The sequence below is a fragment of the Ciconia boyciana genome, chromosome 3 (genome assembly GCF_034638445.1).
Source record: "Ciconia boyciana chromosome 3, ASM3463844v1, whole genome shotgun sequence".
Lineage (NCBI taxonomy): Eukaryota > Metazoa > Chordata > Aves > Ciconiiformes > Ciconiidae > Ciconia > Ciconia boyciana.
This window is the reverse complement of record NC_132936.1, coordinates 87339209-87364839: the sequence shown is the minus strand read 5'-3', so window position 1 is coordinate 87364839 and position 25631 is coordinate 87339209. Positions and strand designations below refer to the sequence as shown.

Here is a 25631-nt window from a genome sequence, read left to right as displayed (position 1 = left end):
TATTCAATAGAACAAATCAGAATTCTGTCTTAATGAAAGGTGGAGGTGGAGTGACTCATCTCTTTTGTTTTTGTGCCTGGGGTCAAATACAGTTTTACAGAAGTACTTAGGCCTTGCATGTTACCTACATCTTTTCAGACTGTTGATATATCATCTAAAAAATTTATCATGAGTTCTAAAATGACAAGCCACAAAGACATACTTACAAAGGTTAGCATTTGCAGATGGACCCCAGCTGCTCTGTTTGTGCTGTGGGTTGGTTGCTTTGGACTGAAAGTAGATAGAAAACATGGTTGTGTTACAAGGAACATCATGTTGTTCAAGCAGGATTTAGGAGGCTAATCTTGATTTTGTGTCATGCTTACATGGAAGCTTCTGGCAGGCATCATGTCCCCAAACTCTGGACCATTTAAAGGCCAGTAATTGAGTCTATTGTTCCAGAAAATGCACGGAAAATTGGTCATAGTAGCAATTCACTCTTCTAGGATAGTTGCTGAAAGTAAATAGGAGAATGCAGCTTGTCTCACTTTTTTTCTCTAGGTCTTAAAAATACATTTCTTCATGTTTAAGAAGAAAAAAAAAACAAAGCAAGTGGGATGTCCATCTTTCTGCGTGTTTTGGTCATAGCTCTTTTCTCCTTTGGGCAGCCATGCAAGGGACAGGGAACACACCTTCAGCAAGCAGTGGTATGCTGTTGAACTGCTAAGCAGGTACCATTCAGCAGTGGTTTTCCCAAGCTCTGTCAGACCAGCACGAAGGTAATGTATGAATGAGTTGGATAATCTAATCTATTGTTTAATTTCATGTGATGTAGCTGAGATTTAGGGCACTGCTTATAAACTACTTCTGCAATAGGTTAAATGAGTTCTCTAAATTAGTCTCAATTAGCAAAACTCTCCTTCTTCTGAGAGATGATGTGCCATGTTTAATTGAACCAGTCACCTAGCTGGTTTTGGATTTAGTCTGATATAACTACACTTTTTTGATTATGCTTAAGCCTGTTCTTTCTAATCATTAATGATGGAATGTAAAATAGAAGTAAAAGTAGAAAAAGCATCTTAAGAACTTTATACAGAAACAGCTATATTAAAATGGAATTGTATATTAGGCAGAAGAAAACGTTATAGGGCAGTTGATGAGCTATGAAACACATGCTATTGTAGCAAGCTAGAGGTATACCATTTTTAGAGAAATACTAAAACTGAGAATAAAGTGAACATCGAATACCTTTTGAAAATTTGTATTTTAGTAGAGTCAAGATAAATTGATAGAGTAATAAATATAAGCTAGCAAGCTAACTGGAAAGTCCCAACTGAGAAACAGAGGACCACCTACATGTTAGGAAAGGGAAAGGGACTTGTGAGATCTCAGTTACAGGGAAGAATTGCAACAGATGCCTGAACAGGGAGTTGGGAAGATGGAAAGCAGAATTAAAGCTTTTTAATGAGAGAAGGAAAAGCATTACCAGGGACTACTAGTTTAAAGGCTCCAAACTGCTTGAAGAGATTCACTTTTTGATCAAAGACATTACATGTTTTTGGAAACAGTATCTGTTTGGATTATTTGGGAACAGTAATTATTAATTTAGGGATCAGAAAATAGGGAAAGCCTTCCTCAAGAACATAAATTATTTTATGTGGAATGAGTGATAACTTCTTGTGGAAGAAGCAGAATTTTGCAGGGAAAGTGTGTCTTAACTTCTCGGTGATTTGAGTTTTGAAGGGCTTCGATGTTCTAAATTAGGCTTTTTGAATTATGGCTATCCAGGATAATGTGTATATCTAGATATTGTCTTCATTCTCTATAGTAACCTTACTGTGGTAATCAGATTGTAAGAATGACCTATCTCCTTAAATTGCTTTGGAAAAGAATCCAACACATGCATACTGTTATCCATTTACACTCGTACTTGTATTTTAAAATGTAATATTCTAACTAATTTCAGCTGAAAAGTTACTGCTTGATAGCCGAAAAGTTTGAAAATGGAAATTTCCTTCCAATTTTGTTTTTTCAAAGCAGAACAGAAAGCAAAATAAATATTGAAGTGGGAATGAAACAGCAATTTAGTCCTGTATATAATACATCTATTTTAAATCAAATCATAATTGTTCTTCTGAGAAGTGGCCCCCAGTTTAAGGGTTTTGTGTCAAATATTCTTGGATCCTTCGTTATAAAAGATGAGATAAATTCTACAATTCAGTGTTTGTGGAATGTTCTTCTGGCACACCTCTAGAGCCTGGCTATTCAGTCCACACCATCTAACTTAGACATCAATATTTGCTGAGTATCTGTGCTCAGTTTGTTACTAGTCAAGCCAAGATAGAAACTGTCTGTACTATCTGTACTCAAAAATGGACTCCTGATGTTCAGGTAGATGTAGTGAGAGATGTAGAAGACTAGGAATAAGAGGAGTAAATAAAATGTCATTTCGTGAATGGTAATTTACGATCTTCTGTACAAGACACAAGGTACAGATACAGATAATGATTTGTTTTAAAAATGGAAATGTCATTTGCGGTTTAGCAAGGGAATCGCTGAATGTAAATGCTGTTTTTTATAATGAGCTGTCCAAACAGGACATTTAATTTACAAAAAAATAGCAAACAGAAAGAAAAATGGAGACTGCACAGAACAAAAGCAAGAGTTCTTAAGTTTTGCATTAGCTACAGCAAGCATATAAACAGGCAGAATATGTAGCAGAAAGAAAAATGGAACATATTGGTTGTAATATTTGCAGTAGATGTCCTCAGTCAGCTGAAACTCTTCTCAAATCAACATATCTGTCAAATAAAAAAGAGATTATAGCCCTGTGTCTCAGATCTAATACAGATTTGGATCAGTATTGGAAACCTTGTTGGAACTGTCTTTTCTATTACTTTGGGAAGGAAAAAGTTCTTCTTGCTGACATAATTTAAAAAATAAAATATGCTTTTCATCTGTGATTAGTATTGACTTGGAAAGAAAGAAGCAGAAACAGAGAAATCCTAAATAACAAATTCTGCCTTAAAACAAAAGTGCATTTTTTTCACTGGGCATTACTATTTCCAATACTTGATTTTTCTCCTGTGACATGAACACTGCAATTATAGTACTATTAGAAGGAATAGATTAATTCAAAAGATTTGTTTACACAAAAAAATACTTAAATACCTTTTATAGGAAGAAAAACTTCAGTATAATCCATACAGATTTAACTAGATCTTTCTTTACTCAGAATCTAACTAAATCACTGCACTAAATATATACCTCAGCACTGATATATGAAGTATGTGTCTCAGCAGCTATTAAAAACAAATCTAGTTTTTATGATTATAGGTAAACAGTCTGAAACTATTAATTGACTACAAATGAGACAGCATCCAGCAAGGTCAGAGAAAACCAAGAAAAAAGCCACGCACCCTTGTCATCAGGTCAGGCGCTGTGCTGCTGCTGTGCTCAAGGAGATGGGAGTCCTGCGCCTTCTCTGGCCGCTGCCAGGAGCTGGAGTCCTGCAAGTGGGTGCTTAGTGGAGCTGCCACCTACTGAAGTGCAGAGCTTGGGATCCTCAAACTACTCTGATCCAGCACTGCACTGTGTGCCCTCGTATCAAAGACAGACTCCCTCTGTGGCTGTGTTAGAGGCTTTGTTAATTGTGTCTGGGATCTAACAAAATGTGGGTGCATCCACTAGGATCTGGGGTTTTGTCTTGGGTTTCCAAAGGTGTTTTCTCTTTATCTGCGAGGTTATTCTCTACAGTTTCCAGTTGAGGGTGTTTATTAACAGTGTCAAGCCTAGCATCGAAGGGCACAAATTGTCCTTTAGTGACCATACATAACTGCAAAATAAACCTTTTTTTGCAAACCAGTTTCTGTATAATACAGCAGACTGAGTGTATTTAGCACTTGGAAAAATGGAAAGGATGTGATAGGAATTAAAGTACAAGGAAAGACTGATCAGTATTATATACATGCTATATTTTTCTCATGACCTTTTTATCTGGCAGATACTTAGGGTAATATATGGTTATAGCACAAAAAAAAGATAGAGACAGCCTGAAGTTAAGCTCTTTTCATTGCTCAAGTGTTCAGTTTATATTCCCCCTCACCTGCCTAAGTAACACCACAAAAAGAAAAACCCGACAAAACAGTGCAATGACAGTAACTTTTGCACAAAGTAGAATCAAAATTTTATGGATTAGGAGAGTATTTGACATCAGCATATTTAAAAATGAGTATAGAAAATGAGGACTAGTGGGTGCAAACTAGGCAGTTGCATCAACACAGGCTCAGTTTTGAATCAAAATAAGTCAAACATTACTACTCAAAATGCTACCTTAAGAAAACAAACCCAGAAATGTACATTTAAAAGAGTGATACAATTAAGCAGTAAGACACAAGAAAACATGTTAGTGTGAGATAATATGTAGCTCAAGGGCATTGTTACCTAGGACAAGTGCCATGTTGCAATACCAAAACCTTTGGAGAGTCTTATTGTGGTTAATAAAATGGCAACCTGCATAGAGAAAAGAATAAAGAATTAGCTACACAAGGCAGCTACAAGCGGTCCTTAGCTGAAGTGTATAAGACAGTACCTATTAACAACAAAGTACTAAATTTATAAGAAGAAAATAAGTTATGGGACAGCAGAACTTTAAGTGAGTGCTATATAATGAATATATATTAATTTGCAACATATGTTAACTCTAGAAGGGTAGGTAAGCAATATTTAAGAATAAATATTGTTTAACTTGTCTTTTAAGTTGCCCTAGCAGATAATGGCAGTCAGCAAAAAAAGATATCATATATACAGGCTGTAATGACAAATATTATTGCTTCATGCTTTGTAGCTCAAATGGGCAAACTTACTTGCAAACACTTTCAAGCTATTATTTAAAAGGAAGACAGCCAAACAAGCATCTTAAAATCTCTTTCCTTTAAGAAGGCGTAGGGTAAAATGTGATGGATTAAAAACAAATAGAATGCTAAGATAATAAAAAATGTACCAAAACCAAAACCCATTTATCTTATGCCTAGCCACCAATGCAAGTGATATAAAGAGTTTTCATATGAAATAAAATCAAGAACAAGCCTGATATGCGTAGAAGCCCTGCCTGAATTCAGCATGTTAAACACTGATCTTTATCTGTACATTTCCTGTATCTTGCATGGCTTTTATAAATAGACTGAGGCTGATTCATTATTAAAGAAGTACTTGCGATAGCTAGTTCAGCACTCTAAAAATCAATAAGTTATTAAGACTAAATCTTGCCCATTTGAAGTGAAATGAAAATTTGCCTGCCATTCTTTAATTACCTTTATTTAATATTTGGAATATACTACTCCTTTTGTAAATGCACCAAAAAAAAAAAAAAAGGAAAAAAATAGAAAAGGAAAAGCCCCTTCAGTCTTTCTAGTGATGTCTAAGGCATATTAGCATAACCAAGGGCTCATAAGCGGGGCTCGGAATTAAGTCTCTTGGATTTTCGTCACTGACTTGGCCATTCTCTCTTTGTGGCAGCAGGCTATCTGTTTGGCCTCTCTGGTCACCACTCCCAGAGCTATAAAGTGAACCATGTCTTCATGAGGGTAGCAGTAGGGGAGTTAATGTTGCTAAAGTTCTTTCACATACTGTTGTGTGAATTGTAAATCAAATAAATTTTTTTTCTGTAATTCTTTGCTGGGCACTTTGTAAGTTTTATGTCTTTAGGAGATACACTCACTTTAAACAGTGCATCTTCCAGGACAAACTGAGTATCATTGCCTGTTTCCCTTGCTGAAAGGCTTTTTGATCAGTGATCATTCTTCTGACATATCTCTTGTGCCAAATATAGGTAACCAGGCCTGGTGACTGCATCAGTCAAAACCAAGACAACAGCAGGTCCTTCAAATAGCATGTGCTTCAATAGCCTGTTGTCCTCCTTGTTTGTACATACCCACTTTTCTTTCTTTTTGCCTTGTTTTCAGCACAGTCACCTAACTGGCATCTAAGACACTCCCTGTCCGATGCCCCAGAGACTCCGTCCCCCTTCGGCTTCCCTGCACACAGGGAGGAGGGAGCACAGCTGCTAGATAGTTCTCCTGGTTTTTACGTACGTGACTTCTGTTACAAGCATTCGTCTACATTTCCTTGTGAAGGCATCAATTGTACCTCAAACAAAGGAGGTCTTTTTGAGGAAGGGAGGGAATATAATCACATTTCTAATGCTGCTGGTAAAGCAAACGTGTTTCATGTCAAAGTAGCCTGAATGCTTCTTCTTTATGTATTGTGAGAATTGTGATGATGTCCATTTTAGAGCATGGCTGCTTCAGTTCGCATAGCACAGGAAGCTGCTTGAAAGACATTCAGGTCATCTTCCTGAACAATATGAAGAGTTGGAGCCTTGTTTTTGTATATGCATTTCACCTGTCAGGGGTAGCAAAGGTGCAATCAAGGATAAAAATGTACAGTACCGTATAGTGAAGTTCTTTTTATGTTTGAAGTAAAATACCTCTAGATGGTTATGGTTTCAGTACAATTTTGCATGCATACTGATCTCAGAAAGAATAAACAGACTTTAACTTTCTTAAGCAATGTTGAATTGTGATTTGTTTGCTGTAAGTCTCAGCATATGTCATAGTTGAGAAGAATTTGAGACATATTTCAGTATTTTGGTCAACCACTTCCTGAAACTGTGTTGATTCGCAACTTTTGAAACATTTTTAGTGACCATAATGGAGTTACTTTGGATTTTCCCATTGCAACTAAGACAGAGAATGCTTTTATAATACTCCCTTTGATTTCACAGTCAATAAATAGAAATTACTTTTAAGCATAGCACCAGAATGAAAAATATACCTGAAATTAAAGCTTAAAAGGATGTGAGTCAAAACTGCCAAAATACTAAGTTCAATCTTACTCTTATTTTCAAAGTAAACATCTTTTAGAAACTAAATTCTAGAGAGTTCCCAAATGTTTTCATCCCCACTGTATATAGCTCACTGTCTGGAAACTGATATAGTAGTTACAGGAGTTGTGATTTTACAAATATATTTTCCAAATGGTATTTTCTATATAAAATTGCAAAAAGTGTTAGCTTTTCAAGGCTCATGCGTTTTCTTTACTACATGATAGGAGGAGAGATGACTCATCAATAGAGAGGGATGATATGAGCTAAGGAGAGCTAACACTGCTATAGTTGTAGTGTTTATATTGCACAGTAAGAATATCTTTGAATTTAGTTTGGGTTAAAATGGAAGCAGCATGTTATTAAAGATATACAGTGGAATAAAAATTTTGACTCATTCTGATAGAGTTAATCATTGACATTGTAACACCTTAAGAGAAAAAGGCAGATGAGACTGCCATTTTTTCTCTTTTTATTTTGTCTCTTGTGTCTCAAACTATCAATTGACTTTCCCTGAGTGCTCAGTGTAGCAGATCCTACGGCACTGTCCTCTGGTCTTGTCAAAGAGATGAGACCGTCATAGCATAATGAAGCACATCCATCTTAGTTCTGTTCAAGCCTTCTACATCTGCTTAATTTAGAAGAATTATCCATTAAGAGACTTTCTGATGCTTTACGTGGCAAATCAGTTTTCTGCTGGGAAATGTTTTCACAGCCACACTGTTTCATGAGAATTTTTTTGACTTTGTCTTTATCTGGAAGTACTGAAATACTGCATTTTGCTTTTATTGTTTTATTATTATACTTCTGTTAGAAGCTGTCTTATGAGTCAGAAAGATGATGAAACATTCTGTTTGTTTTATACTAAAAAAGGCTTTGCCCCTGTTGAATTAAACATTTTTATTGCATTAAAGGAAAATACTTCGGAATTTTTCAGTTTCTGCAAAGGTTTCATGTTTGGTATTGGGGTTCCACTTTACAACAAAATGAAGTTTGAGAGCCTCAGAATTTTCTGCAGGGTAGAAAGTCTGGTGTCTCATGAGTTCTGTTGTGATTCGCGAAGCTTCCTTTTGAGGATGCACTTTTGGCCAGGGAAGTTTAGAGAATAACAGAGAAGTCGGGGGCTATATTGAGCAACCACAGAATATGATCAACACAGAGAATCTTCATTATCCAGTTAAATTGTCACATCAGAAATGCTGATTGTAGGGTCCTTAGCAGAGGGACTCGCTGTTCCAATGAGTCTGAATAGCAATTAGTATAAGATGCTTCCATACTAAAATTACTGAATGATCTCCGCAACACTAAAGTGCAGAGTAGCTTCTGCCTCTGCCAGATCTTCTGCCTTCCCTGATATGCTTGGCTTGGTGATCATCATCTTTACTAAGATTAGAGTACAGCAAGTTTAGGCAGCACTAAAGGATTTCATGTATGTATTTGCTTTATATGTAGCAAGAGTTACTTGTGGGCGCTTCATCTTAAGAACCTGTGCTCAGAGCTGTAATTTTCCTCTATTTTCTCAGTGCACAAGTGTTCTTGTTTGATAAAAAAGTTGTCTATCTTTGTTAGCTCACTTGCTAAAAAGAACAAAACAGTAACTAGCAAGTACATCTCTCATAAGGCAAGCTAAATGGTGATTTTAAACATGCGATAAGGAAAAATTATTGAAATTTAAAGGTGTATTGACAACGCTAGAATTTGTTGCTTTCTTTCCTTGAGTGACAGTCATTGGGAGGGGAGCCTCATTACTATTATTAAGTGATATGGAAATCAAAGTTTTAAATTTGAATTTATCTATCTTTTTAATATACTCACCTAAATTAATAAACAATCACTTTTATAAAAAACAATCAGTAGCATATAAATATACTCCAACAGCAATTACTTAAAACTATGGAATATCTGGGTTCCAGAAATAGTGATGGTCAAAGTCATACTCTTTGCAAAGTCAGTAAAAGATGAGAGCTAGTGAATTTGAGATGAACAAAGTCTTCTGACTCTTCCTGGCTGGTTTGAATTGCTGCCATGTTTGTGTGCTGCATGACAAATTGGCTGGTCATCGCTCATTTGAGCAGCATGTTTTACTAGCTGTTAATATGGCTAGCAAAAAAAGATCCTGCTCCCCTGAGATACTGCTCTCCTGTGAGTGTATGGAAGAAATGCTGGACCTTAACCTACCATATTTCCTGGTGCCATACAGTGAGGGAAACCACACTGTGCAAGCAGGGTCAGGCAGGCTAAGGCTGTACCTGCTGCTAGAGTCTGGCGAGCTCTCAAAAGGCACTCAAAGCAGAAAAGTGGAAGCATTTGCTAGTCCAAAAACTTTACAGAGGAGGATTCATACTGTTGCAAATTGTTGCTGTGAATGCCTTGCCGTCCACAGCAGTGTGCTCCGCTGAGCCTGTGGAAGGGATCAACAATGCCAGTTTGGCAGCAGTAAAGGCAGCAACATGGCAGGTATGAGGAAATAAAGGAGGTTATGTGTAAGCAGGAGCCTGTATTCCCATCCATTGGACATTATTTGTTGAAAACAGTCAACAAATAATGCCTATGGAAGGCATTTATTTGTCTACTGGTATTTGACAGGAGCTAATTTCTATACAGGGTCAAATAGAATTAGCATAACAGAAAGGAGGACTAAAACAGCCTAGTGTATACTTCGTTTCTAAATATAAACCTGCCTCATGCAAAGTGAAGCAGAAATTGGAAGGAGATAATCTACTTAAGTCTTCCCTCCTAGGTGACCTATATCCATCCTCTTTTGCATCAAGAAAAACTCTTACCAGTCATATTACCACTACTCTCTTTCCCCTGTATTTTGGAGAGGAGAGTGGCTCCGTTCCCAGGCTATCAAGCCGTTGGAACTGATCTGCCTACTGCCGTCAACAGGCTATTTGCTAGTCCAGGCACAAGTACCCTTTGCTGCTCTCCACCAATTTCTTATCTGTCAATAGGGTACCAGGAGAATTGTATTAATAGCTGTTGCCAGGCTGAACAGGGTATAATTATTTCATGGAAAAAGACTTTAAATTTTTTAATTTCAGGGTTTTGTTGTCTTTTATTTCCTGTTGCAGTAGAGGGCTGCTAGCTTTATTTTTTAATCTATTGATTAGTTCATTTTAGCTCTTTTCAGGATGTAAGGAGATTCAGCAAGAACATGTTTTTCCCACACCTCTGCTTGCTCCCTCCCAACCTTGGGACCATATTGCATTTAGACAGCACAACTCCTTAGCTGACTGACAAATCTTTATTCTCTCCAGGGCCCCAACACAAGAGTTGTGTCTGCTTTCACCTTCCACTAGTAAACAGCAGTACTGGTACTGGATACCTATTTTCTTTATATTTCTTTACTGATCCTACCTTTATTTTCCCAAGAGCATGTATACTATCCATTCCTGGGTCTGCAATCGATGGTTAAGGAAGAAATGGTGACCATCAACAATTTTACCTAAAATACATACAGGTCTTAAAATATTACATGGAGAGGCCAAAATACAATTAAATTGTTGAGTACAGAGACTGGGACGAAGAGGGGGAGAACCGGTTTGGATAGGTATGTGAATGGTTGTGTATATGTGTTCCCTTACTGAGGGTTTTTTTACATCTTGCTACTATTTATTCTCTACTCTGACAATGTAAACAGCAAAGACGCAACAGGTGCTAAAAGTAGTATTGACGTCACTGCATACTCCTAGGCAACAGTATGAACTTAATTTTTCTCTGCATCTAGTGAGAAAGGAAAAAAAAATTGAGCTACAGCCTCATCCTCACAAAGAGCTTCTGTACTCACGAGTCTAAATTATAAAAGACCCATCCTGTGTTCACAGTAAGACACCATCCGTTCTCAGCTGTTTCATCCAAATGAAATAAAACATTGAAATGTTTTATTTTGGTTTGAGCTGGGATAGAGTTAATTTTCTTCACAGTAGCTACTATGAGGCTGTGTTTTGTATTTGTGCTGAAAACAGTGTTGATAATACAGGGATGTTTTCATTATTGCTGAGCAGTGCTTACACAGAGTCAAGGCCTTTTCTGCTTCTCATCCCACCCCACCAGCAAGGAGGCTGGGGGTGCACAAGAAGTTGGGAGGGGACACAGCCGGGACAGCTGACCCCAACTGACCAAAGGGACATTCCACATCATATGACGTCATGTTCAGTATATAAAGCTGGGGAAGAAGGAGGAAAGGGGGACATTCAGAGTGATGTCATTTGTCTTCCCAAGTAACTGTTATGTGTGATGCAGCCCTGCTTTCCTGGAGATGGCTGAACACCTGCCTGCCCATGGGAACGAGTGAATGAATTCCTTGTTTTGCTTTGTTTGCATACGTGGCTTTTGCTTTACCTATTAAACTGTCTTTATCTCAACCCATGAGTTTTCTCACTTTTACCCTTCCAATTCTCTCTCCCTTCCCACTGGAGGGGGAGTGAGTGAGCGGCTGTGTGGGGCTTAGTTGCCGGCTGGGGTTAAACCACAACAGTACAGTAAAATAACATGAAGAATAGAATCCAGACTCCAGGACACGTAGAATTATTTATTACACTAATACCTGCAGGTTAATCTTTTCAAAATGCTCCTCTGTTCTCTAGCCCCCCAAATCCACAGCACAGTATGGGGAACTATTATCTTTACTGTAGAGATAAATACAAGCCCCGTGACCTACCAAAGGTCACATCGCGGGCTAGTGGTCCAGCATTGTTCAGAATAATGTCTTTTTTGTTATTCTTCTACCTGATAATGGATGGATGAAAATTACTTTCTCCTGCTTTCTCACATAAACTTCCCAGTGCTTCCCATGAGCCAGCGGTTTAGTGTATCAAACGGTAGCTCTGGACATAATGAATGTGAGGGTAGGGATGGGAGAAGACAGGAGGTTTTTGCAGAGGTCGTTACTTTGTCCAGGCTCCAAGAGACATTCCTAAAATTGAGACATTAGTGATGGCTCTATGGTCATTGCCAGAAGCTGATACTGATGGAAAGCAAAATACTTTGCTTCTAAGATGCATTTGATTAATATAGTACCAAGTTACTTGTAAAAGCAGAAAGGCTGCTTTTGAATTCCTGTAAAAATGTCATAGACAAAAAGCCAATACTAGCTACAGGGCTGCAATTAATATCTCACAAATGCTCATGCGAATGTCCCTGGGGAAACAGAGCAGCAAAGGAATGAACTTGATTGATAGACTAAAATGTAGAAGGATTTTTTTCCTCTAAGTTTTACTTCTTGGTTTGCTAACTTGACTGTGAGTGGTGGGAGCATAATTTATACAATGGCTGGTGTATATAGTCACATATATGAGCATATACCATACTTCAATTTTCAATTTTAGACAGAAATACAGTACTTATTATGGATGGTATGATTAAGTTTATTTTAAACCCAAGAGCTGTTGATTGCATGTTAAAATGGTAGTTCATGTCTATTTAAATTTTTGATAAATCTCCATTGATGGATAAATCATGTTAGAGAATTTCAGTTGTCAGCACAGCTTACATTTCAATGAATCTTTGGGAATTATCCTCTAGAGCTAATAGATTTTGCCTTTATTGTGACAAAGTGCTTGAGGTGCATATGTAAAGAACTACCACAAGAAGAGCCATGAGATTTTTATTTCTTTGAGAACAAACCCAGTCATATCTGCTTCAGACAGTTGTGCAGCACAATTACTGACATTTAGAATAAATTAATTCATAATCTCCGAATAGCAATGAAAGACTGCAAATGAAAAATATGCTGAATTTGGTGGAAGTATCGAGTTGGAGCAAAGATCAGTTTTATTTCTAACACAGTTCATTCCATGCTGTATGATGTAAGTGATTTTTATTATGCCAAGCAATTGAGCATAATAAAGTCTTGAAACAATCCCATATTTTGGTAAAAGATGAATGTGATTAGATTTTCAGTCAGACTAATGCTCCAAAGTATAGGTACTTACAATTTGAATAACTTCATTTCTTTTCGTTTTTGAAAATGTAGCCCTGAAGCAGATCTTTGAAGTAAACTCTGAGACATAGCAGTATTAAAATAATCATGGATCTGGAGGAAATAGTACAAAAACATCCAGCACAGCTTAATCAAAAATAGAAATTCATTTGAACTTTCTGTGTTCTATTGAATATTAAAACATTTCATATTTCAAATAGAAAAAAAGAAGCCTTGAGCGAAGTTCTCATCATAGTCAATGACATTTCTGGTGTAACACTTGAATATTAGGATTAAGGATGAAAGTTTCTACTCAGCTTCAGCAAACTTTCTTGTATCTTATATTTTGTATTTATTGCTATTAGCTGAAAAATAGCTGGTCTGTGCTGGAGGCCGTGGAATAGTGGGACCTATGTGTTAAAAAATGAAAGTACTAAAAAACCCAGATGACTACTTTGGCCAAAGAAAGTATTTTTATTCTGCAATTCCTTGGCATTTTGTCATTAAATTTGTGTTTCAGGGCTTTCTGTTATAGCCTGTGCCCCCACACTGGGTAGTATTTCTGAATATAAGTATTCTGTGCAACTGCCATATTGTGGGATTTCTTTTATTGAGATGAGGTATCCCGTTGGAGATGTTTCTGTAGCTGTGAGAATGGCTGGCTAATGAGCAAATTCTTGGGGAACTTCTGGGTTCTGGGAACTTCAGGAGTTTCTGCAGAGCATCACATTATGCTGTTGTACTTAGTATCACTAAATATTTCTGAAGGATGTATTTTAGTCAAAATAACTAATTTAAATAGCTTGGGTTATTCAGGAAATGTGTGATGATCAAAAGGGGTTTTTTGGACATCAGTTTGCAGAGTCTTAAGCACAGAGAACAGTAAGAGCATGAGTCACTGAAAGAGTGTTTTGAAATAGCAACGGTGGAAAAACCCATTTTCAAACCAGCTGTAGAAATTAACTATTATTGTGTAGGAACGCTTTGTGAGGAAGGAAGCACGTTGACATTGTTGCTGGGCAAATGTCAAAACTGTAAGTCACTGTGTCTCCACTGACTTTCTTCCTGGAGTCAAAATCACAAGTCAAATAATATATCATTTATATATCTATTCCCGTTACCCCTGAATTAGGACTTCAGGATTTTCCCCTGTGAAAATCCTCCATGAATGTGAAGTGCCTAGCAAAAATTACACTGCTGCCTCACTTCCTTCCATTGCCATCTGTGTGTGGGTGTCTTTGGGGGGCAGTATGGCAAGAATTAGAAGAACCATTTCAGAAGGCAAATATCATATTTCTTAGAGATATTGAAGTGGAAATATGAAAAAAATACAGAATTGCTTGAAGCAAAAGCACGGTGAAGACTTTCACAAAGCCTTTTTGTTGAACTTGGAGGCTGTTTGTTTTTACACACTATTTTCAAACTGCTGATGTAAAAAAATAAGAAAGTAAAACTGTTTATTGTGTCAGAGAATCTCAGGCAGCTTTTACTGTGTTGCAAAGATTATGAAAGTGCAACTTGCAGACACTTACTGATACGTGTATGAGAGAAAAAACACATTTGACTAACAGTGATATGCAATTTTGTAAAAACTACGAGGGCAGAAGCTGCAGTATGTGATGACAATGCTACAGAAAGTTAATAAGGTTGCTTTCGATAGTGCCACTGCTACTTTGATGAATATTTTTTTCTAGCTTGGCTTTCTTTTCAAGACATTGTAATTGTGAAATCTGCAGAAACACTGTAAGAAGTATCTCCAGCTAGATACAATGTGTATTTGTATGCGTTCTTTAAAAAATCCAAAACTAAATAGTCTGGTTTTATATTTTAAGCAGGTATAAACTAAGGTAATAGAGATTTATGGAAATCATATAATTAGATGACTTGACAATTTATGCATGGACACCTACTATAACTAAGAAGGAGTATAACATTATTTACAGTGGTTGCTCCTAGGTACAAACACTGCATGAAATAATGTTGTCTGTTCCCCTCTGGCTCCCCCCTGACACCATTTCTGCTTGGCAGCCCTTTAGTCTGGAGTCTCACCTGTCCATGTTCCCCTGGAATACTTAGCATATGGTCTCAGTATAGTCCTAGCACAAGGTTATTATTTTTACTTCTCCAGAGGAAGAAAGCCATTCATATGACCTAGGAAATGCCTTCATTTAGAAATTTTAGCCACTGCTGAATTACTGAAAAAAGCTCCATTTCAGTAATTGCATACAAATACATAGGATAAAGGAAAAAACCCTGGGCCTTGGTGATGCTTTCCCCTGAGGAGCCCTCCATCATGAAACTAACAATAAATTTGTCTTCTGTTAATGTGAAATTTGCTTGCTCATTAAGGAAGAAGATTTAGGAAGTGATCGGTAAAATTTTGTGGTATTTCCTCATCATTGAACTCCAAAAAATTGTGCTTATCAATCTACTTGTTTTCTATATCAAGTTGTCAGCAAGATACAATGAAATATCTAGCAGACTTAAAAAGAAAGCCAGATGAACTATTTATGGTAAGTAGCAAATTTGTCCCTCAAAAATATGTTGTCAGTTTTCCTGAAGTAATCTTGGATGAATTTTCAGAGTGAGAGTTCAAGATAGTTAGGCAAGAGTGATGTTATTGTTGCCCTTTTACATGTTATTTCAGGAACCGGAGGACAAACTTGGGATAGGAGTCACATATCCATTTCCTTCTCGGCTTTTCTTGAGGGTGGCTGCTCTCGCGTTTGTACACTGCTATGTGCTGCACCAGGATGCACTTGCTGATGCTGTTCTACTTTCCATAAACCAGCCTTCACTGCAGTAGGGAGGGGACTCCAGGTGCTCAACTCCCCACATGGGTGTCCTACAGGGTAGCAAGTAATTTATTTTCTCCTGTTATCTCCAAAACTATTTAACGCAAAAGCGTTACAGCACCAGCAAAAGGAATTAAAATGGGCCCTGACCGGAATGCCTAAAGACTGAGGTGGAGACACTCAGGTTCAACACCTGAAACTGCTTGTGTCTGAGCAGAAATTTGGACTAAGTTGCCTTATGCTTTAGAGAAAATGTTTCTCATTCTTTGTATAAAGAAGTTACATCATCACTGAGAGAGACAGAAAAAATTGTTCTTTAGGCTGGTGGCTGGGCACTCACCTAGAAAGTGGGACATCGAGATTGCAGAACAGCTTAATTGCCTATTGATTTACACAGTACACACTAGTGTTGGGAAGAGCACAGGCACAGTTATGCTTGGTGTTCAGAGGGTTCCTGCTCTCCACTTGGAGGTGGATCCAAAACTGTTTGGAGGGTGGGATTTAGCTCGAGAGTTCCCAAAGGTGATGAGGGAAAGAGAACACTATGAGCTGCTGAATTCTTGGCTATTTCTCTCTTGATAGCACCCAAATGAGTTTGCATGTGTTTGAAGGGTGAAGAGAGGATTTGATTGAGAGGAGAAGAAGGATGGGTCATAATGATGAGGAAAACTGCAAGTCACTTAGCTTCTAATCTTCTTTTGCCATTATTTAAGATTCCCGATGGACAGGAAATCAAGTAGATCTCACTGATAAGCCTCCTGGGCTCCTTGCTCATCTCAGACTTTAGAAGTTTTGCTTGGAGTATTCATACAGTATTTAAAAATGAAGAGGGTTTTTTCTGTCCTATTGGGAGATGAAGATTTCTCGTAAATGAAATTTCTCCAGGGCGACCTTATGGAGTTCAGAATTCTACTTATATTTCCTGTTTTTTTCCCTACAAATACTTTTTACATAGAAGAAGTTGTAAGATTTTGTTGTCAGGGGAATGTACAAAATAGTCTTTTCTTTATCCATGTCACCAGAACACTGATATTTTATTATAGTCAAAAAAGATCACATGGCTTTACATTATTTTGAAGAAAAGTATAAAAATTCCCTTACAATAGAAAGGCTGTGCTGGGTTTTCATACCACTTAGTTTTTCCTAAACAGCATCACTCTTGTCTTGCAAATGTTTAGCATGAAGCAGTGTTCTTCAGCAAGATGCTAAACTCTAGTGCTTATTATAACAGCCTTGGGATTACAGGGTTCCCATCTGTGGTTACTGGTATATTGCCAATTATACACAGCTAGTGTCATCTGTAAAATAGTCACTTGTGGCTGTTGAAGAGATCTAAGTAGAGGATGTCTTTTGAGAAGCTTTAGAGATAAGTGTTGCTGGAATGAAGCAGCAGTTCCTTTTGATGGAGAAGACGGGCCTGTGTGGATTGGAACTTTAGGATAAAGAGTGGGCTCAGATACACAGCCATGATTAGTTACCCTTTAGTCTTTATGAACTGGATTTCTGTTCTGAAGCTTGGTTATGAGACAGGGTGTGACTGCAGAATTTACATTACTGGAATTTGTTGGTCAGCACTGTTGGGTGATTTCCTGTAGGTATGGAAGTGGAAGAGATTTTTCACATCCTGTATTAGCTCTTTCACAGTATGAAAGTAGATGAATTTTCCTCTCTGAAGCAGAGATTCAGTAATTTTACAATATCAAGCAACACATTGTTCTTCACAGGGTTATGCTAGCCAGAAGTATGGATCCTTTCTGTCCTTCTAGGCTTGAGTATTTTTGAAGATTGCTTACAGTGTAGAATGAAAGGGTCCAACTCAAAAGCAGTAGGATGATTCATTTGAGAGTTTTATTTCTGCAAATTTCTGTGTCCATCTTCACTTGGAAAAAAAAAGTATATGCAGCTTATATAGTTTTAAAACTAGAAAACTGTAATTACTTTTGTGCTTGAGTAGTTTCATTAAAATATGTGATATTCTCTGTACAGTTAGTATTATTCAGATGAGATTTTTAAATCTGAAATAAAATTGCACATTATATTTTTTTCAGACACTCATAACCAAGGATTTTGAAGTGTGTATTAGTAACTAAAGTTAATTTCCTCATGTATCGCCATGAAGTAGTGTGACAAAGCAATGGTGTTGAAGACGGAAGGCAAAATGGCACAATTCCCTCCTCTCCCAGTGAAAAGAAAAAATGAAACAATGGAAATGCAGTTATCTTTCCTTACTAATTTAATAACAGTCTTGTTGTCTTAAATTTAGAAACTGGTACTTTCTAGAGTAATGTTTATTAAGTTTTCCTGACTGTGAGTTGCTCTGCATAAAATTCTCCAGGTTCTTGAGACCAGGTGGTGGTGAAGTGCTGAAGGTGACCCAGCCAACCAAGGGGCTCCCTTGAGGGAGCTCCCAGATGATCTGCTGCTGCCTTTCAGCAAACAAGCAACCACTCAACAGGCCCAGCTTCCTGGCTTTCACAGCACAGGACAAACATCACGATGGTTATGTCGCTCTTGAGAGTTCAGATGGCAAAAGTCTTGATGAAGATAAAGTGTGTGCTGGATTGTCAACAGCAAAACCCTCTCTCTTGGTATCAGTAATGCAGGGGAGCTTCCTGTGTCCCTGTCTCTCTTCATCATCTGTAAATACTCTGAGGTCCACAAGTAAAAAAAAGAATAGATTTTAGTTACTAAACCAAGATACTAGCAGTAAAAGAGTATTTTTTTGCCAGGTTGGACCTGTCGTCTTATGAAATAAAAAATCGAGTTAAGTTTCTCAGTGGTCTCATGGTTTGTGATTCCGATTAATAAAATATACTTTCTTGCAACTTGAATCTTCTTCAGCTAAGTATGTTTTTGAATTTTTAAAAAGATAGAGCATTTTGCATTTTGATTTTGTTTTGCAGAACTCCTATCATATCTTTTTGTTGTCAGATCAAGGCTTACATGGCTCATTGCATCTATGCATAGCAAAAAATGGATCTATAATTCCTGTAAAATTTTCTATAGTTCAGAATCAACACTTTTTTGAAATGCACTCTGTAAAGACTTGTTTAAAATAAGGGTTTTGTTCTTGAAAGCTAACCTTAGCATTGCCCTGGCCTTTATGACTTTGACTTGAAAATTAGTATTGCAGAGTTCAGAGAGTACAGTTTCCTCAAAAATAATTTCTTAAGATGCTGTGATGGCTTCAGCAACTGCTATTTTTGGACCATTTCATTTAAAATTAATCACTTGTGGAGTTTTCAGCAAGTACATTTTACAAAGAACACTCTTGAGTCTTTTTGTTTGTATATGAATGTAGTCATATTTTTGCCTCTTTTTTAAAAGAAGTTGAAAGTCTTTCATATTTTTGGACTTCAGTAAGATCTTGTGAATTTTATTGCCTTTATCTGGATAGGTACTGGCATTTAAGGAATCTCACTGTTGGCTCTCAGGCTCTGAGTCTAAAAAAACCTTTTTTCAAATGTTTTCTGCGTGCACTAGCTTTAATTTAGTATTACAAACGATCACTTTGCCTTGTCCAGTTTTATTTGCTATAGAAATTGGCATGACAATTGAGGGTTCTTCTGGGATTTCAAAATTCAGCTGGCAATTTAACTTTGGTCTTCTGCACCTTACAGATCTAATAGCCAGCTTGCCTTTTAACTGCCTTGTGGAAGTGAGGCAGGGAGACTTGGAGAACTTAGCTTGAGAATCTGCTTTGCAAATGTTATTACTGGGGCTTTGTTATCACACATTACCAGTGACTGGCACATTAAACAGTATACAAAGACTGAGTATCTTTCTGACACGGCAAACGTTTTCTATTTTGGATTGCTGAAGTTTTCCTTTTCAGGAGAGTCCAATACCAAGGTAGTGGCTTCCATAAAATTTGTGTCATCTGACTAGCTTGTCTTTTTGCTACATTCCTGGCAATAAGACAGATTCAAGTTTGAAGGTTAAAAATGTTTTATCCTATCAGTATTAGTTCTTGTTTACAAGTAATGAAGTCTGTAATCTTTTTCATCCTAATTCTTGGATCAGATGTAGATGTGAAGTGTGGTGTATGAAAAATGACATGAATTTACTGGTCACCAGATTTTCAAAGCTAGGACTCAAAGAAATACTGTTTTCCTGTGAAGCATTCACCTGTTTTGCTGCCTTGTTCTTTTCCTGACATAAGAAATTATAGTAATGGTTTTGCTTTTAGAAACACATTTGCATAAGTAATAAAACTTAGAAAAGGGCACAGGAATGATTGAATGAAATAATTTTGTTTATTAGACATTAAAAGTAGCAGCTGAAAAAACCACACAGCAACTATACAAGATAATACTTTTATTATTCTTTTTAGGACTAGAGTTGGCCACAAGGTCTCCCAAAGGAATATGAACTGATAAATTTCTCACTTGTGAAATAACAAATTACTTGCAACTTTGTTTTACTTGAATAGCCTTCATACTAGAAGGAGAGTGTTCATGTTAATATTTATTCGTCTGGGCTTTTGTCATTGAAGTCATGCAGCTGAAATCATCAGAGTGTTTGAATGTGATAGCTGGCTTAAACTGCTGTTCAGGCTTTCGGGTACCAGGGGAATGGCTTCAGTGTAAAATGTGACTAGAGCAGTAATGATCTTTCAGAATCAGATGATGCAATTGTCAAGAAATCCCATTTCCCACTATTATTTATAATAAGCCAGAAGACAGTGTCACATATGGAGGTGAAATTTCTGATGTGTAGACCATGTACGCAAATGTGATGCCAGGAGCTGAGGACTGAGGAATACGATGTGTCACTGTAGGAAAGTTTTCAAAAGAGGTAAAGAGGAAAGAAGTATTTGAAGGTGAAATAAAAAGAATAGAAAATTTCTTCCCATATGGTACCTGAGAGATTTGAGGGAAGCCAACGTTAAGAATCAGTATTAAAAAATGTCATGTTGTTTTTCTAATTACTTTTTGTCTCCGACCTTTGAGGATTTAGGAAAATATTTAGGGCTAACCAACTTCTCTAGTCACCTGAGATAAAAATATAGCTTGTGACTTGGCACATAGAGTGCAAAGTGTGATAGGAAGTGCATGGCCAAGAGGAGCAGAGGGGGTTAGGAATTAGGAGTTGGGGTTGGAAGGATACTCAGTGTGAAAGATGGCAGGGAATCTGGTATTGAAGGTGTTAAGAGGCAAGCAATAACATGGGACCTTAAAATAAGCACAGGAGATTAAATAGAAAGGAATGGATAGGCAGTAAATGAAGGGATACAGAAGAAGAGAGACTGGAGTGGTAAGGAAAGAGCTTTAGCGCCAGGGAAAAATGAATTCTGTCATGAGCTTAGCCATGAGGTGGAGTTCGAAACATTGCTAGTACACGTTTAGGTAACTGCATATGCTGGTAGCCAGCATTTACTGGTAGCCAGAGGAATAGGTTGAAAGTCACTACAGCAGAAGTGATAGTTAAAGATAATAAAATCAGAAGGCAAAGTTGAACACAAACTGCAGCTCCTAAGAGGAGCTCATAATGCCATGTATTAGTCCCAAGTAGGTTTTTAAGCCTCCAGCATGGCCTGCAGCATATACTCCATATATTGCATAATCAAATGTTCATTGCATTTACATTTTCTAGGCTTCATTCGTAAACTAATTTGGAAGGTGGGGAACACTTAGTAATAACTTAATAAAGTGTTTGTTTTTCTGTGTAAATTTTACAGTAACGTAACTTTTGAAATGCAGGCTATTATCATACCCTTAATGCAATTCGATTACATTTTATGAGTCTTGGCCTAAAGAAAGAAGTGAGTGGTATGTTTCTTTGCTAAAAGAAAACTAAAAAAAAGAAACTAAAACAAAAATAGAATGGTCTAATTTTTTCTGGACAAACTGAACAAAAAATGTAGGTCTCTTTTACATGGTACAACAATATTAATTGGCCTAGGGAACTGAAGAATAGGAAGAGAAAACTTACTAATCTAAAAATGCCTGTTCTTTTGTTTGTAGGTTCAGACATTGTTCAATGGTTAACGAAGAACTTATCTATAGAAGACCCAGGTAATTTCTCTTTTTTTCATGTCTGAAAATTCTAGTTTGTCTTTTGAAATGATTGGACCTGACTTTATGTTCTGTTGCAATGGGGGTGGCCAGGCAGCATTTGACCAGTATAATTTCAATAGTAAAACAGACAGCATCAAACCTTAGAAACGTTTGCTAAGAATCTGAGGATTTTGGTCATCCCTTTTATTGCAGTAGGTACCAGGAAACAAGATGATGGCCAAGAATGAAAATGATAGCTGCTTTAATTAGTAGAAAATTAGTTTAAATTCTACTCCATGAGGAATTTACTCAGTGTCATGCTAAATAGTTTGTTAAACACGTGCTCTTTTCTTAACAGAATTTTTCAATATATAAAAAATAAATAGAATTAATAAAATACACTCTTGTACTGTTACTAAGAGCTGCATTTCTATTCTTAAGTTTGGACACTTATAGCATCTTAAAAGGAAAGTTAACTGTAAATAAAATCAGTGTGGTGAGGAAGAACAGTTCATTGCACGATCAGCTGACTTGGAACGTAGAAGTAAAGCTTTGGTTCCAAGCTCTGCCACAGGTTTCTTGTGCGGCCAGCAGCAAATGCAGTTTGGTACGTATCTGATATTTATTTCCCTGATTTACAGGAATCTTGTTTCATGATCTGGAATTTTCCGGAAAGGAATGATTTCTAGTAGAAAATGCTGAATGTCAGAAATAAAATATTCTGTGGAAGTTCCTATTATCTTTTGGTTAGGGGAAGGATAATCTTCCTTATTCAAAGCATGATCAAAAATACTTATTTTTCCTCTCTCCGTTTCAGACTTTTGGGAATGGAATTTATGGTTGTTTTTTTTTAATTTTAAAAATGTGGTTTTCTGTCATATTAGAAGTGAAAGTATTATCATAGTGGAATTCCAGCAAAAAGTAAAATCACTGTATTTAAAATTGTGACTTGAATAATGAGGAACTATTATAAATACATAATTCGATATTTGGAAGTAGCCAGTTCACAACTTATCGATATGTTACATGAAAGAGATCACTAATTGCTTCCAGTTTTATGTAACTTTACACAGAGTGTAGTATGTTTGCTTCCTGAAGATAAAGTGGAGGTTGCAAGAGACCTATGTGTGATATTGTATTTCTCAGTTGTCTGCTACAAAACACTCACCTATCTATATTTATCAGGGTTTGAAAGATTGCCATTCTATGTTTATTTGGTATGGAAGCTTAACCTTTATTTGCCAAACCAGAACTGCAATACTCGGATAGGCTGTTTTTCAGATTATCTGGTTGTTGCAAAATTTGGAATAGAAGAAACCTTAAACTAAATGGAAAACATGGTTCCCTATGTTTATATCCAATTAAAATTAAACAAACACACAAACTACTAACATATGTAACCAGAACACCACAATAATTTAATTTAAACTGGGTTTTACCCTCTCAGATTGCACGGGTGGAAAAAACTATCCACAATGACAAAAATGTCTTATGCGTGTTGGTCCTAGTCCAAAGTCAGCTATCTGGAGCTGGCTGGATGCAAATCTTCAGAAAGCCAGTCACCCTAAATGCTGCCTTTGGGTAGTGCTCAGAATTGCCAGATAGCAGTGAACCTGAGAGATGGTAAGCAAGAGCTATTCACATGACAAAACTTCTGAAAATATTCTGGTTTGTAAGATCTTTTAAGTGTGTGACTTGTTGTTTCAGTTCTAGACAAGACAATCTAGAATTTCCTGTGGAAAAGCCCTAAACTTCTGTGAACTGTTGTCACCATAATTTGGATTTCCAGTATCTTCTGTCCACTTTTCACCAGTGTCAGGGTTTTACTGTGGCTGTCTTTTAAAACTCCCTTGTAGGGTCCTGTTACAAAGCTCTTGTGAAGCTGTGCAGTTTTGTGATGCAGAAATAAATAACGCCTCTGTGTTTGCACTGAAAGTTATCATCTCCATCTAATTCTGGTATCAGCAACATACATGTAAGAGCAACATAAAGTAGACCTTGATTCACATATTTTAAGAGTACATTCTATTCTGTCCAGAAAAATTTAAGGACTATTTGCACACCTCATCTACCGGTGCTGTGAACTACTCGTGCAAGCAAGGCATGAAAATTGTGATTTAAGGGGTAAGCAGACAGTTAAGTTCGCAGAATCATAGAACAGCCCAGGTTAGAAGGGACCTCGAAAGATCATCTGGTCCAACCTTTCATGGGAAAGAGAGCCTAGATGAGATTATCTAGCACCCTGTACAGTCACATCTTGAACACCTCCAGTGATGGGGACTCCACCACGTCCCTGGGGAGATTGTTCCAGTGACTGATTGTTCTCACTGTAAAAAAATTCTTTCTTATATCAAGACAAAACCTCTCCCAGTGCAACTTGTACCCATTGCCCCTTGTCCTCTCTGTGTGGCTCCTTGTGAAGAGAGCCTTTGTCCTCTTTGTAGCTGCCCTTTAAGTACTGGAAAACTGTGATGAGGTCCCCCCTGAGCCTTCTGTTCTACAGGGTGAAAACACCTAACTCCTTCCGTCAACTTGTTCTTTAGTAAAACAAAAAACTAGTAAGAAGGAAGTGGCACTACCGTACATAAAAAAAAAAAAAAGAAAAAAAGTCATATTTTGTAGTGCAATTTTTTTCCTTTTTTTTGCATAGGGAATACAACTCTAATACCATTTATGTGGGAGTGAAGAAGGCTGCTTTATGGATAGTGGGAGAACAAAAGGCAGGAGAAGGTCTGGCAGCAACATTTGCTTTGACTGTGTTAATAAGTGTAAAGCTATTATCTGGAAACAGCAATTTCAAGTAAAAAATAGTTACAAGTATAAATTGCCAGTGGAGAAAAACCTGCCCATTTTTTCATAAATGGAAAATAATTTTCTGTGGAAGGTTTGAAAGATTTTGGCTTGCTGCTGTAAATCTCCATCAAGAAAATAATCTGGAGATGATGGGTGGATTCTGCTAAATTATACCAGATTTGAAGTTATTTCAGTGGAGCAGAGTAGAGCTTGTGCCCAGAATAGCTGTGAGCAACATACAGTTGCTGTTATATTGTTTGCTTTTCAATATGTACTTAAAAAATGTTTGTGTTTCAGCCTACAACTCATCTGTAAAATTTTAAGGAACAGAAATTATCTAAGTTATTTTTAATGTGGAAGTTTAATTCAGTCATAAAAATAAGCCTGATCTCAAGCGAAAAGAAGCAATTAACTGAGTTTACAGAATTGTAAGTGCTTGTGGTTTGGCACTTAGACATGTATTTGTTGAATTGACCATTACAGGGTAAGTGCTGACTCTTCACTGATGGTGCCAATTACTCTTAATGCGGAAAATCTACTCTGTTTTTCTACATTGTGTTTTTCTTTTTAAAGTGATAATTAGTGCCGTGAAATGTACCAGACTGACCACACTAGAGACTTAAGTCCTTTTAATCCTTAGGGGGAAAAAGAGAACAAAAAGGGTAGATGAGCTGATTTTGCCAAAGGTGTCAGCTGAAATTGCCAAGAGACTAATTCTGTACTTGGTTCTTGTACTGATTTCTTTGACATCTTTGATTTTTCTATTCCCTAGCATTCCAACGTGCTAATGGTAAATCATGCTGTTGTCTCTTTAAGGAGAAAAAGCAGTGTCAGTTTACAAGTATTTTCATAATGAAATATGTGTTATTCACAAACACGCGTTTCATCCTTAAGTCAGCCCATGAAGAATTTCTATCTAGCTTGCTCACAAAGAGCCTTTAAGAGTTGATAATATGTTTAGCCATCATCCCCTTGTTCCTTTACAGTACCTTTACTCCTGAGCGTTGCTTATTTAATTTACTTATATCTGCAAAGCCAATTGAATTTGTCTGAAGGCACTTCATTATTGGACGGTTACTCTAACAGAGCCACAGTACTGCAGCCAGCTCCAGAATGCACAGCCTTTGCATTCAGATTGCCTTAGTCCAGCTCGTTTTGGCAGTCTGTTGAAGGAGTTTGCCACTGCTCATGGACATCAAGAATTACACTAAAGTCAAATATATATGACTAAACCAAACTTTGTAAGTTATAAAACAAGA

At 37.1% G+C, this 25631-nt stretch overlaps 1 protein-coding gene across 1 annotated transcript in view; it reads left to right on the top strand.

The window, feature by feature from the left end:
* Positions 1 to 25631, top strand: part of RGS7 (regulator of G protein signaling 7) — a 236615-nt gene that overhangs the window by 131131 nt on the left and 79853 nt on the right. The window contains exon 4 of the mRNA XM_072858044.1: positions 21547 to 21597. Coding sequence (XP_072714145.1) covers positions 21547 to 21597 — 51 coding nt within the window. The remainder of the gene's footprint in view (positions 1 to 21546; positions 21598 to 25631) is intronic.